We start from the raw sequence: 12,266 nt of genomic DNA, 5'->3' as shown, positions 1-12,266 counted from the left end.
GCTCTTGGCCCAGACAACGTCCTAGGCGTCGGGGAGATCGGAGCAACAAGGAACGCCTAGACGACGTTTTTCTTCCTGGGCTGCAGTAAGCAGATCGAGAGGTCGTTCCGTCCCTTGTCCCCGAGGAAGGGTAATATGTTCTCATAAATTCTTGCTCCAATCTGACCTAGCTGGCGAGCGATCCCAGTTCGCGGCAGAGAACAAGACAGCAAGCGAGCGTACCTTTGTTCGCTTCTTCTCCACCAAGCACGGAAGTTTAAGGATAACTGTGGGTCGGTGGCTACCTAAGGAAACTCCGATTCGATCCGCCCCCCAGCTGGGAGGCATCTACCTCATCCCGATCACAAGGAGAGGTTCACCATGATGGGGGTACTTGTCTTTTTTCCCTTCCGGAAATAATGAAATGCAGCGGTGACCATCCTTTTGTTGTGTTGCGGCATGCTCCTCAGATTTACGGATTCGCAGGGGGCCTCAGGCCCTACTTAGTTGACTTACAATGACAAAGGCTTGCGAAACTAAGTAGGGCCTTTTGAATTGAATCTTAAGTAGTCTATCAGTGGTGCAAAGCGGCTTTGTGCCCCTTTTCAGTAGGGGAGCGAAAGGTTAGACCTTAGAAAGTAAGCGAACAGCGGTTCTTCTATGTGGGTATGGCCTTCCCCCTTTACTCTCCTAACGTCGAGCTAAGTGACTTCGTAACCTTTGCGTAGCGTAGTAGAATGAAGGCTACGCCCCTTTCTGGGTGAGCGCTCTCTTATCTATTAGCCTAAGCGTCTTCGCTAACTCGCTCGCCTACTATACCCACCCTACTATACAATACATTAGTAGGGTATAGTAGGCTAACCCATAGGTCCTTAGTAGCGTTGACAAAGAAGAACAGCTGGTTAAAAGACAGTGAATCTTAAAATATATATAAGATATGATATTTTAAGAATAATATATATATTTTTAGAGGCCAGCTTGACAAGCTACCCTTCCTCTTGATCTTAGGTGCGAAGAGAAAGATCTCTTTTTTATGACTTCCACTTATCTATCGATCCCGGCCCGGAAAGCTGGTAGTATTAAGAAGCCAGGGCCTCTTTTTGAATGAAAGAAAGGGTTTATGAGCCCTAGCCCTGTAAGCCCACACCTGTGTAGAGTAGATCGTTCAACACCTGCGGCACTAACCCATTTTTGACCTATGGGTCCTAGTCTCATAGGCGACCGAACGGCCGCCCCCTAATTACTAGACCAACCTGCTGTAATAATTCCATAAACACCTAACGAAGATATGGCAAACAAATAAAGTAGCCCTATGTTCGAATCTGACAATACCATACCATAATCAAAAGGTACAACGGCCCGAGCGACCAGACTTAACATAAATGTAGCCACTGGAGCCATTCTAAAAAGGGAGAAATTAGCACTACTTGGTGAAATAGGTTCTTTTAGAATCAATTTCAAACCATCTGCTAGAGGTTGTAACAATCCGAACGATCCCACTACATCAGGACCCTTTCGACGTTGCACGAAAGCCATTACTTTACGTTCCGCTAGCACTAAAAAGGCTACTCCTAGTAGAAGTGGTAGAATTATTCCTAGTATTTCAACTGGAACAGCTATGTACGTTTTCGATTTTCTATTCACTCATGATCTGGCCTGGTCGACCCAATCATGAGATTGAAGGATGGGACCTTTTCTCGAAAAACTTTTTTTTCACATTTTCGGAACTAGAAGACATAGTTGATGAGATCTATAAAGTTCAAAATCTGTTCGCATAACCAAGCATTTTGGCCATGTAACATGACATCATAATAGTCATTTGTCAGAAAGCCCGGCATACAGAGGGCAATCCGATCGTCTCCAATAACAGCCCGAACAAGGTCGGGCATCGTCCATTCGGGAGGTAATTGCCTCCCGCTTCTCCTCACCCACTTAGTGTATTCATTAGAGATTCGATTAAGTCCCCCCTCAAAGTCAGGTGGAGCGCTTTCAGCATCTGACCTAGTGGAAGAGGTACTTGACAGACTGTCTAAAGACATAGTATCCGATAGCATAAATTGGACATCACTGGCCCTACCTAACAAAGGGATGTCCATAGAGAACTAAGGCCTGCTCATTCATGATATATTTCTTTGTTTGTAAACGTGCTCTGCTCCCCCAAAAAAAGAGAGACTTGTTGGAATTGTAAATCACCGGTTGGGTTGGTCCAACCAAGAAAGACATGGGATTGGGGGACATTAATGAACACAAGACCAAGACAAGACTTGGGCAGCTTTTTCTATTTCTTTCGCCTTCTCAGGTCTTTGTTTTCTTACGAAATTTTTGATTTCACCAATAAGCAAGCTATAGTAAGTAAAGTAAGTTTTTTCAGGTGTGGTGTGCTTTGGGGGCTGAGGCAAAAAAAAGACTGTACCGGGTGTCCTTTCCTCTCGCCCGACCGTTAAACTCAGCTATCTCGAGCTCACTGAACACTAACTTAATCCTTATTCTTTTGACCTTTAGCTTTGTGTAATTGAGCTTGACTTAGTTGGTTTCAAAGGGGCCCGTGGCAGGCAACCAAGTCTGCTAACCTTCACTCCTTTTTTTCCGGTACTGCTTGCTGAGATCGGCATAAAAGATAGGGATCGGATGGAGTTCTTTCTTTTTAGAATGTATCTGTCGTTCTTGGAGTTGCCGTTTTTGAGTATGAGAATGAAGAAATGAGATCTTTTAGTAAGCGTAGGGAGCGCTGGGATCCCAGAATAGGATCCCGAGCGGAATTAATAGTAGGAAATCAATACACAAGTCGTCGGTCTTTCTTAAAATTGGCCTTCTCTTCGATCTTTTATTCAATCTTTCGTATGTGGTAGCCGCTCATTTGTCTATGTATGGTATGTGCGTAGGAATGCCCACATTGAATTAGCATGAATGCCGGCTCAATCAATCCCATATATAGGGTGATGTAGAGCTCCTGGAAGGTCTTTCTTCAAGCCAGCCTAGAGTTCATGAGTTGAGGGGTTTCGGAGTTAAGTCGAATATGCCAAGAGGCGCTCACCCAGAAAGGGGCGTAGCCTTCCTGTAGTTCCAGAGACGGGAGGATAATAAGACCACGATCCTCCTTCTTAGGCCGATCGAAGTCGAAGGGTTTCAGATCGAAGGTTGAGGCATTTCTAGGAAGACGGATTCTCAAAGGTTACACCTAGGTAGAAAGGGGATTTGACAGATAGAGAAGTGGGACGGAAGTTGAAGGCTTTGTCCACTCAAGCCCCCTTTTTTTTGCTCTTCTTTCCTTCTCCACTTCAGATAGTTCGACCAGGTCAACCCAATCATGAGATTGAAGGATGGGACCTTTTCTCGAAAGACTCCGGATCCCGAGAAGAGTGGAAGATGGTGCAACATCGAATCCTGTTACGTTACTTCGAATGGAATCTTAGCCCGCCTCACTTTCTTTACTGCATAAGGGCCATAACATAAGGGCATAAACGAAGTCAAGGGATTTCCAATTCCGACATTCTCATTCTCAAGATTCAACGCTATTCCTTTCACACCGCTGGCAAATTCAACCATAAAAAAAAAGCTGTAGAATCTGAAGAAATTCTAAACTATTAATCCCTCTTTCTGAAAGATTCTGAAGAATAGCCAAAAGCTCGTCGAAATTCTCGTAATCACTAACAAAGAAGGATATGTCTCTAAGTGTCTTCCCTTCCGGAAGAATAAAGTCGGGACCAAAATAAAGCTTTAGGCATCGATCAATTTCTTTCTCAATTTGCTCTCTAAGCGTATCAAAGCAGAGATCCATAAGCCTGTCGGCCATATTCTCTGCATTGAGGCCTCTGAGGCGCACTGCACGATAAATAATCAGAGTAACCAGTGGAATGTATGTTAACCCCATAAAAGTCAAAACGTGGGAAGTTATATCGACCAAACAGTTCAAAAGAGCTTCGGACATTCCGTATTATTTCAGACTGAAATAGAAGAGAAATTCAAATGTTATATAGATACGGGAGAAGATTAAACCTCTCTTGGCGTGATTTGAATTAGACCATCCCTATCTAGGAAAAGAGTCCCGCCTTCGATGCTTAAAAAGTCTAATCCTAACTAAATTCTATACATTATAAAGACGAAAAAGACCCTTTGCCATTTCCTTTTTTCCTAGCTTAACTTAAAAGGCGTCCCTTTCTTTGGATATGCCCTTCCTTATTTACGCAAATAAAGCCGCCGAAGAATGGGAATGCTAGACTCTACCAAGTAAAGCAACTCCAACTGTCACTGCAACTGGCTCGCAAACTATTCCTGCTGACGGGCTACAACCACAACCTATGCTATGGAAACTCCCAATGTCAGGTCCAACTTCGACTGTGGAGGATCTTCATCCCAGATCAGAGAGGGAATAGAAGATCAGGCTTTCGGCCTCACCTGTAGTTGATGATAAGGCATTTGCCTCCGCTGTATTAAAGTCTTTAGAATGAGAGGATGCTTGCAATCACTAAAGAGTCACTCTTACCTTTCCTAGAAGAGAAAGCAAAGCAACAGAATGCTATCAGTGATTCAATCGATTCCTAACATCGTCTTTTTCCTTTTGATTGGAAGGAAGCGAAGCGCTAAGGAAAGAAGAATCAAAGGATTCGGGTTCAGCCAGACGACTAAATGCAGTGACTAGCTTTATGCTCTTGAATATGACTCTCACTGGGCAATAGAAGGAAGTTTCTCTCTAATCCCCACCAACACCATAGAACTTTACTTCTTAGCAAGGTAGCTGGAAAGGAGGAAGCAAGAACTCTTCTCTCACCCGAAGGCGAGCGAGGGGATCCCGGGTGGGGTTCACGAGCGATAGAGGAAGAAAGTAGCCGTCTAATAGACTTTCCACTATTCGTCTTGAAAGCAAGGCACTGACTCACGGGTGTGGGGAAGTGCCGATAGTAGCTCTTTCAGTCCAGTGGTAGGGAAGCCGCCCCCGTAGTACCTAAAAGCGTAGGGGGCAAAGGCTTCCCCAGTCCCTTAGGTTGGAGGGAGTGCTTCACGGGTGTGGAGCACGACCGGGGCTGAGTTGTTAACTCTTTCGCTGCCGACGCTCAGGGACCCTATCAGTAGAGCTACAGGAATCGAAGAAGTCTAATCCCAACCCATTTCCATTTCTCCCATCAAGCAAGCATCAGAGGTTGTCAAAGCCAGTTTTTCAGTAAGAAAGCTTAGGAAAGCAGGACTAGTGAAAATGACAGGAAGCACTATGGACTTTAGCAGGAGTCTTGAAAGCTGTAGTATTTTAAGTCAGTTCCTTGGCTCTAGTCCCACCTAATCAAAAGCATTAGCCCTCTATTCTGCTTTCCAGGGCTAAGTCTTTCGATAGCGGTCCAGGCGTGCAATTGTTTAGCCTTTTAGAGTTGTCCCCAAGGATCTTTCTAGTTGCTTCTTTCCTGTACTAAGTATACTCGGTTCGGAGTGAGCTTGCATATGGTTGTAATAAGTAAAGAGAACAACCATTGAGAAAGGAATTTCTACTACAGCTTTGTTGCTTCGGTTTAGCAGTCCGCGTTAGCAAGCAGTCCAACTATGGCTATGGGAGGATCCCTTATGCAACTGTTTTCAGTAGTACGCCTAGGAAAAACCTATATGTTTTTTCCTAAGCTAAGAGTGAAAAGGTACTGGTACAAAGATCTTAGCCTTTCAAAAGAGATGTGCGAACGCTAGTCCTGACTTGAGTAGTAATCAATAGAAAGAGCTAGGCGGTACAACAAAACAGAAAGTCATGCTTAGATTCACTCTGGTATATGCTCCAAAGCCAAGCTTTACGAAAGAAAGAGTCCGGATCGGAAGGTGATTTTTATGCCTCACACAGGCTATTTCGCTAGGCTCAGCAGATAAGACAGGATTGAACTAAGAGAACGGCTATTCCTATCATCAAAAAAGTCGGCTCCATCAATGAATTACTTGACCCTAACATTGCTATTAAAAGAGCATCCTGAAAAGCGGCCTCAGGGCGAAGAATCCTTACTTATTATATTATAGAAATAGAAAGCATAAAGAGCCACTCATTCAGAAGGGATCGGTGTAGAACTCAACCTCTAGCCTCGTGCGTATAAAATAAGGAAACGAAACTACTTTCAAGAATTAGCTGCGGATGCAGGTGCGTATGAATAGTGAAAGAGTTTTGAAGTTCTCCTTATTCGCTCCTCTCGTTTAACTCGATTTTACGCTAACCCCCTTAAAGGGAAACTCTTCAGTCTACAACAAACAAGTGGGAGAGGCAGGATTCGAACCTACGTAGAAAAACTTCAACAGATTTACAGTCTGTCGCTTTTAACCACTCGGCCACTCTCCCCTTCCTGGGCCGAGGCCCCCCTCAATGATCAATATGAGGTGATCGTAACACAGTATATAAGACTCGTGATTCATGCAATCCAATCTTCCGTGTGTAAGGCCCAAAATGGTTTTCCAAAAATGGGTGATCAAAAGATCGAATCACTATGCGTATCTTGGTGGTCGTTACTTTTGGTGTTCTTTCTTTTTGGCTGACTCCTCTTCCTGTTCTATTGATCAAAGGCATGCGGCAGCGCCGACATGGGAAAAGAAAGATGCACAAAGGAAACAGGAAAGCGGAGCAATTTCCACTACCCGCTCTAATAGAAAGACCTAGCGAAGTGAATGACTTGATCGTACTGTACTAGATAGACCATCTTTCTATACGTTATTTTGGATCCTCTTCTTTACCTTTGGTTGTTGACCAAAGAAAGGATGCATGGGGCATAAATAAAATAAGTAGTAGGCTTTCAGCCAAGCAGTTGCTTTAAATAGGATGCGAATGCTTCTTACAGAGTAGGCAGCTTTTCACTCAGCTGTGAGGGGCTGTTGCGACGAATAAGGGCAAGGAAGAGGACAAGTGGAACGTCTATTGCTCCACTTTCTTAGTCTGGTAGCAAGCGCGGTACCCACTGACACTTTTGTTAGGAAAACCGAGAGGGGAAGCTGTGGCATTGATCCGCCAGCTGAAAGCTGAAGTTGCCCCTGTTCGGGGAAATCACTGTCAGCAACCTTTTCTAAGAAGAAAGAGGATCGTGCCTTAGCATTGATCGACTTTTAGTAAGAACAAAAAACCTTTGGAGTTGCAGTGCGAGTGGAGCGCTTTCTTTCATTCGCTGAAAAACAGCACCGAAAATAGAATAATAAAATCCGATAGATAGATCATACAACAGGCATCATTCTAAGAAGCGGGCTGCTCTTTCCCTCTCAATCTGAACCGGCTGAAGCCGAGCCCCAAGTAACGAATCTGAATGCCTATCTCTGGCCGAATTCGTTTAATAAGGAATGGAAGAAGCAATTTGATAAGAATTATCGGCTGAATGAATTCCAATTTCTTTTTTCTTCTTGTGTGATACAAGAAAGACCTCGAGACTGACAAGATGGGTCCTTTAGGTAAAAGAGTCATCGTCAGTCTTTTTCTAGTGCGTTCCACTCCTCTTCTTTCTTTTTGTTTCCGGGTGACTGGATCGTCCCGGCTCGGCATGCTTGCTTTCACTCTATCGACAGCTTTTTTGGTGTCAAGACCTGTAGCAGCAGCAGCATCAGTGAAGGCTCGTTCCTTAATATATGTGGAGCGGTTCCCCTCTGGAGGGGCCTTTTTTTTAGGAGGATTCGGTCAGCAGAGTGACCTTCCACTCATGTATAAACACGGCTTTGTATACTCTTCATTTTGCTATTGACTTATGGCGTGGAGTTCGGTTAATAATAATCGAATAAGACTAAATACCTTCACGCTCTTTAGTTCATCTCGGTAGAACAAGGAAAAAAAAAGCCTATGTAGTAGTGGATTCGAGTCCCACAAGAGCGAAGGATGACGACTGATTCAATTGCCCTCTCTACTCAATTGATTGAATATAGTTGCGTAAAGCAGCATAAGCGCTAACCTGATCTAAGGAAAGAGGGGGAACGTGAAAGCAAGGCTATTCCGGGGCGTCAAGCGTCTGTAGACTTATCAGCCATGAAGTAAGCATAAGCGGGAATAGGGTAAAAGGACGGTTAGAAGGCATCGTCAGGACCTGTTTTCGGCTGGTCATAACAAGAACTTTTAGGTCTTTTATAGGGGGATGAGACTCCTGGTTCAACCAATCAATCTCAGAAGTGCAGGTGCAGGAGAGGGGGCTACTACTCGACTAATAAGTGTTGGAGCGAAGGCTGCTCGACTAGACTAATTGGTTGGAGGGGGACACAGCTAGCCTTAGGGTATAGGGAGACATAGCTACTTTTTGAATACATTCTCGAAGTGACAAGGAATGGTATCGACAGAGTGGAAGGGCCTGTGCTCAATAAACCACTCACCCACGCTAGGGCTAAGACTGAAAGTAGCTCTTCTGATTCATCCAGTCTTTCAAGGAGAGGAGTTTAAGGAGCTAGTATAGGTTCGAAGAGTTGCTGCGAGTAACTTCACTTCATCAAGCCAGGAAAGAAGCTCGACAAAGCCTTAAAGTAGCGGGGCGGAGAGGAAAGCTTCTGAGAATATAGGTTTTGAGGTGGCATCAATACCAGAGAAGAGAGTGGGAATCCCCTCTTATGTCATTTCCCTCCTTCCGAGAAAAAGTCTTCGGTGGCCTGCCTGGAGGCATTCTGTTTAGTTTTAGTTTAGGCTGCTAAAGCCTTTTATTTGCCTTTCATGCTTGCCCCAACAGCCACTTTGGTCATTAAAAAGTTTCATTCATTATTGAATTACAATTATTAGTATGCCAAGCCCGACGAGGAGAGAATAAGGGGTCAAAGACAGAGGGTCTCAGAGAAATTCAACTAGTAACACACTTTCCAAATCTCAATCTATGATTTAATGAACACAGTTCCTCTCCTGCTGCTTATTGACGAGTGATTAGCTTGGCATTCTCTAAAGAAAGAGGGACCTTCTCTGGTCACTGACACCATCTTTCTTCGATTGAGCCCCCCAACTATGCCCTACCCCCCGTTAGCCTGCCTGGGCGAGGGAAGAGGAAGAAAAAGTACTCACACTACAAAATGTTTCAAACTTACTTGCCCGGCACACAGCTCTATGCTTCGCATACCTCGTAAGAAAGTATCCAGACTCTCTCTCATCAGTTTGAGATTCCAAGGCCAAGCGCTAGCACCCAGGCTTACGAGCAAGGTCTTTAAAGAATTGGTGGGCTCTTATTTGCCAGATAAGAAGATCTTTTGCCAATTCTAACAATCTCACTCACCTCCTGATTCAATAGATACTGATTCTAGAGCAAGTTATATCCGTATCCAAGACTACATAAGTCATTTTCAACAACAGGGTATAGGAAAAGAGCTAGGAAAGAAGGCGGCATAAACTCTCATTTCTTGTCCTCTTTTCCTTAGTTATATGAAAGCGCCTGCTCTATGGTATGTAAACCAACTGCCTTATTATATTCCTTCCTATGAAAGAACTCAAGCTTAAGCAAGTCCAGTCCACCTCTTTTTAGCTCTCTCTTATAGCGTATAGCACCACTTTCTCCTATCAAGACTTTCTCTCCTTTAAAAAGCCCTTTTCTAAAGGCAAAAGGCCTTAATCATCAGACAGAAAGACCCGATAAAGACAAGAAAAAGGCGTTGAGCAAGGAAATGAAGGCAAAGAAGAGGACAGATCCTTAAGAGCTAGCATCACCGGCACCAGCAGCAAGCCCATTTAAGGGACCTGGCTACTAACCATTTCGAAATCAAAAATGAAATCATCGCGGAGATGAAATCTCTTTACCCAGATCAAGAATGGGACTTTGTGAAACTCAATAGGGATAAATTCTTTGGGTTGGGGGCCGACAACGCGATCGAGAGTATTCCCTGAAAGAGCTCTCTAAAATGCTTGCCGATTAGAAATCATTTTGAAAGAATGCTTCGCGTGCCAAAACATTTCTTTCTCGATGAGACGAAATTACTTGGGGGTTAGCCCTTTCAGTTGCTCCTCCGTGGGAGAATACTTTTTCTATTCTACGATCGGTTATTAAAAGAGATTGTTTTTATAAATAATGTTATGTTAGCTGATCTGGTAATAACTTGAATCTTTAGGCAATTCTTTAATTTCGCTATGAAGAAAGGAAAGAAGAGATCTGCCATTGTTATAATGCTTGGGATTAGGCTAGCAACTTGCTTTCTATTGAATGATTATGAGAAAAGAATTTTCTTCCCCTCAAAGAGCCCTTCTCTCTCGTACCCTACTCGATGGAGCATGCATTAGGCGGCAAGAAACTGCTTCATGCGAAGGGGCGAAGCGCTGGTTCCTCAATCACTGTTCTCACGCGCGAAGTGCAGCAAGCAATTACGCGTTGCTTTCAAGGTTGCTTTAGTGATATCGTATTCTTCCTCAAGCTTTGAGTGGCTCTTAGCTGGTCGGGTTGCCGGCCCGCAGACCCCGTTTCGGTGCCAATACCTTAGACGAGGAGTGGAAACAATACCACTAGAGATAGCTAAGGAATTGAACCTTAGTAGAACCCTTTTTTGGGGGGAATAAAGTATATCCTCTCTTTCTTTTCTATACCCACCCTTCTCTTTATTGGCGGTAGTTCAGATGGATGGCATATCTCGGTGACCATTGTTGAGCAGGGGTCGCGCTCTCTTTGAATGAAACCTATCTCAGCGAATGAGATAGATGCAGGGGTAGGGACTAGAAGACTAGTAAACTTACATCTCGAGTGAGATATATCGAAGAATGAACTTAGCCTTAAACCACAAACGGGGTCCTTTTGGCAGCCGATTCTGGTTCTATATCTATCCCATCACTAAATGCCTGGCTTTGTGCCCATTTCTTCAAAAAAAGACGAATCGCAACGCGCCGCATTAGATAGATATCCGTAGATCGAGTGGGAGGGGAAAAACAAGCCATAAGAAAAACCTTCCGAGTCTCGATTCCAGGAAACAAGGGCAACAAGAAGCCCCTTATTTCATGCATTACCCGGGGAAAAACTACGCTTACTGCTTAGTATAAAGAAAAGGTGCCCTGCATGAGACAAAAGACAAACGAATCTCTGGCCCTTCTCACTAATACAAACCGGGGGAGAGCCACTACAGCTTCATCACCTCTCAATTTCCTCGCTTTGATCTCTTTCTCGGAAATTCCATTTTCTTTTGATATAGTCTCTCGCTTGGCTTCTTCTCACGAATTGGATTTGAACCTTAGCACTCCTAGGGATAGCTGAACAGAGCAGAACGACTTCTCGCTATGTTGTGCCTAGTAGTACCCGGAGCATTGACAGAAGTCCCTCAAGCATTGAAAAAAGAACAAAGACAAGGATTATACCTATAGGAGAATCCTGACTAGTCTCATCGACTACTCAAAACTCATATCATACACAGGGAAGGAAAGACATTGAGACTTAAACGGATACCAAGCCGGAAGAGCACTGGATAGAGACTATAGGGTCTCATCCCTGCTTCAACCAGAGATGGGGAGACGGCATCGTAGCATGAAATGAACCAATGCCAAGTGCTCTCCTTGTCTGCTGCCCCTCTTCCTCCAAAGCATTGAATAAATGAGGAGAGTGACCCTAGAAGACCTCTGACATTCTACTCATACTTTACTCTAAACTCTGAGAATCTCAACTCATATTGGAGCAGGGAAAGAAGAGATGCTGGTAATTGTAGTAATGAATGCCCGACCTCTCTAGTGGAGCAATCCTATGGTTAGGAACATGACACATCAATCCTCTGTACCGAAGTAAGGTTGACTGCGGACGATAGTTGTACGCACTATAAAACAAGCAGCAGTCAGGATTGAGAAATTGTACAGATCCAATTCGACGACTCACGTCTTCATTGGTAACTAACCACCTTAGGGCACACATCAGTGGCACGTTGCGCGAGAAATAGCTTTCCTTTGCTTAGCTTTATGCCCTTTCTTCTTATCCTTCTGTGGTTTCGGCTTATTCGGTTGAGGTTGTTTTGTCAGTCCTATACCCTTCTGGAAAGACATTCTCAGAATTGGAATTTGGTATATCACACCTAGTTGAATGATCGAAAGGAAAGGCGCCGTTGGGGCGCAGAAAGCTATGGAGGCTTGCTTACCTAAACCATTAGGGGGCTACACAAGCTAGGTTTGATTCCTGCCACCTTTCTTGTGGATCATTCGGCGGTTACCAGATGATGGGACGAAAAACGAAAAGAGCGCTATCGGCAATATGGTTGTAATGTTCCAAATCTTGAGACTAGAATGGAGTGTTGTTAATTGGTCGCGTTCGAGTCTACGGAATCTGGTTTTTTTTCAAATAAGTATTTTTTGTCCGTAACCCAGCAGCTTTTTCTTTCCCGTGTTAGGAGGCGCTATCTAGGTACCAATAAGTCTATTGTCTTCCAAGGCGCGAGCT

At 44.1% G+C, this 12,266-nt stretch overlaps 1 protein-coding gene and 1 non-coding gene across 2 annotated transcripts; both read right to left on the bottom strand.

Moving 5' to 3' along the window:
* Window positions 1-956: 956 nt before the first annotated feature.
* Window positions 957-1,600, bottom strand: LOC114926186 (NADH-ubiquinone oxidoreductase chain 1). Its single transcript, XM_029296756.2, has one exon. It carries the CDS (start codon window positions 1,513-1,515, stop codon window positions 1,216-1,218), a length of 300 nt encoding a protein of 99 aa, XP_029152589.2. The 5' UTR covers window positions 1,516-1,600; the 3' UTR covers window positions 957-1,215.
* Window positions 1,601-6,194: 4,594 nt separating this feature from the next.
* Window positions 6,195-6,277, bottom strand: TRNAY-GUA (transfer RNA tyrosine (anticodon GUA)). The gene has a single exon. It is a non-coding gene; the product is annotated as a tRNA-Tyr (tRNA).
* Window positions 6,278-12,266: the final 5,989 nt, after the last annotated feature.

This window comes from Arachis hypogaea, unplaced genomic scaffold (assembly GCF_003086295.3).
Source record: "Arachis hypogaea cultivar Tifrunner unplaced genomic scaffold, arahy.Tifrunner.gnm2.J5K5 arahy.Tifrunner.gnm2.scaffold_22, whole genome shotgun sequence".
In the NCBI taxonomy this organism is placed as follows: Eukaryota; Viridiplantae; Streptophyta; class Magnoliopsida; order Fabales; family Fabaceae; genus Arachis; species Arachis hypogaea.
The sequence above is the reverse complement of the archived record's forward strand: the minus strand, read 5'-3'. Positions and strand labels throughout refer to the sequence as shown.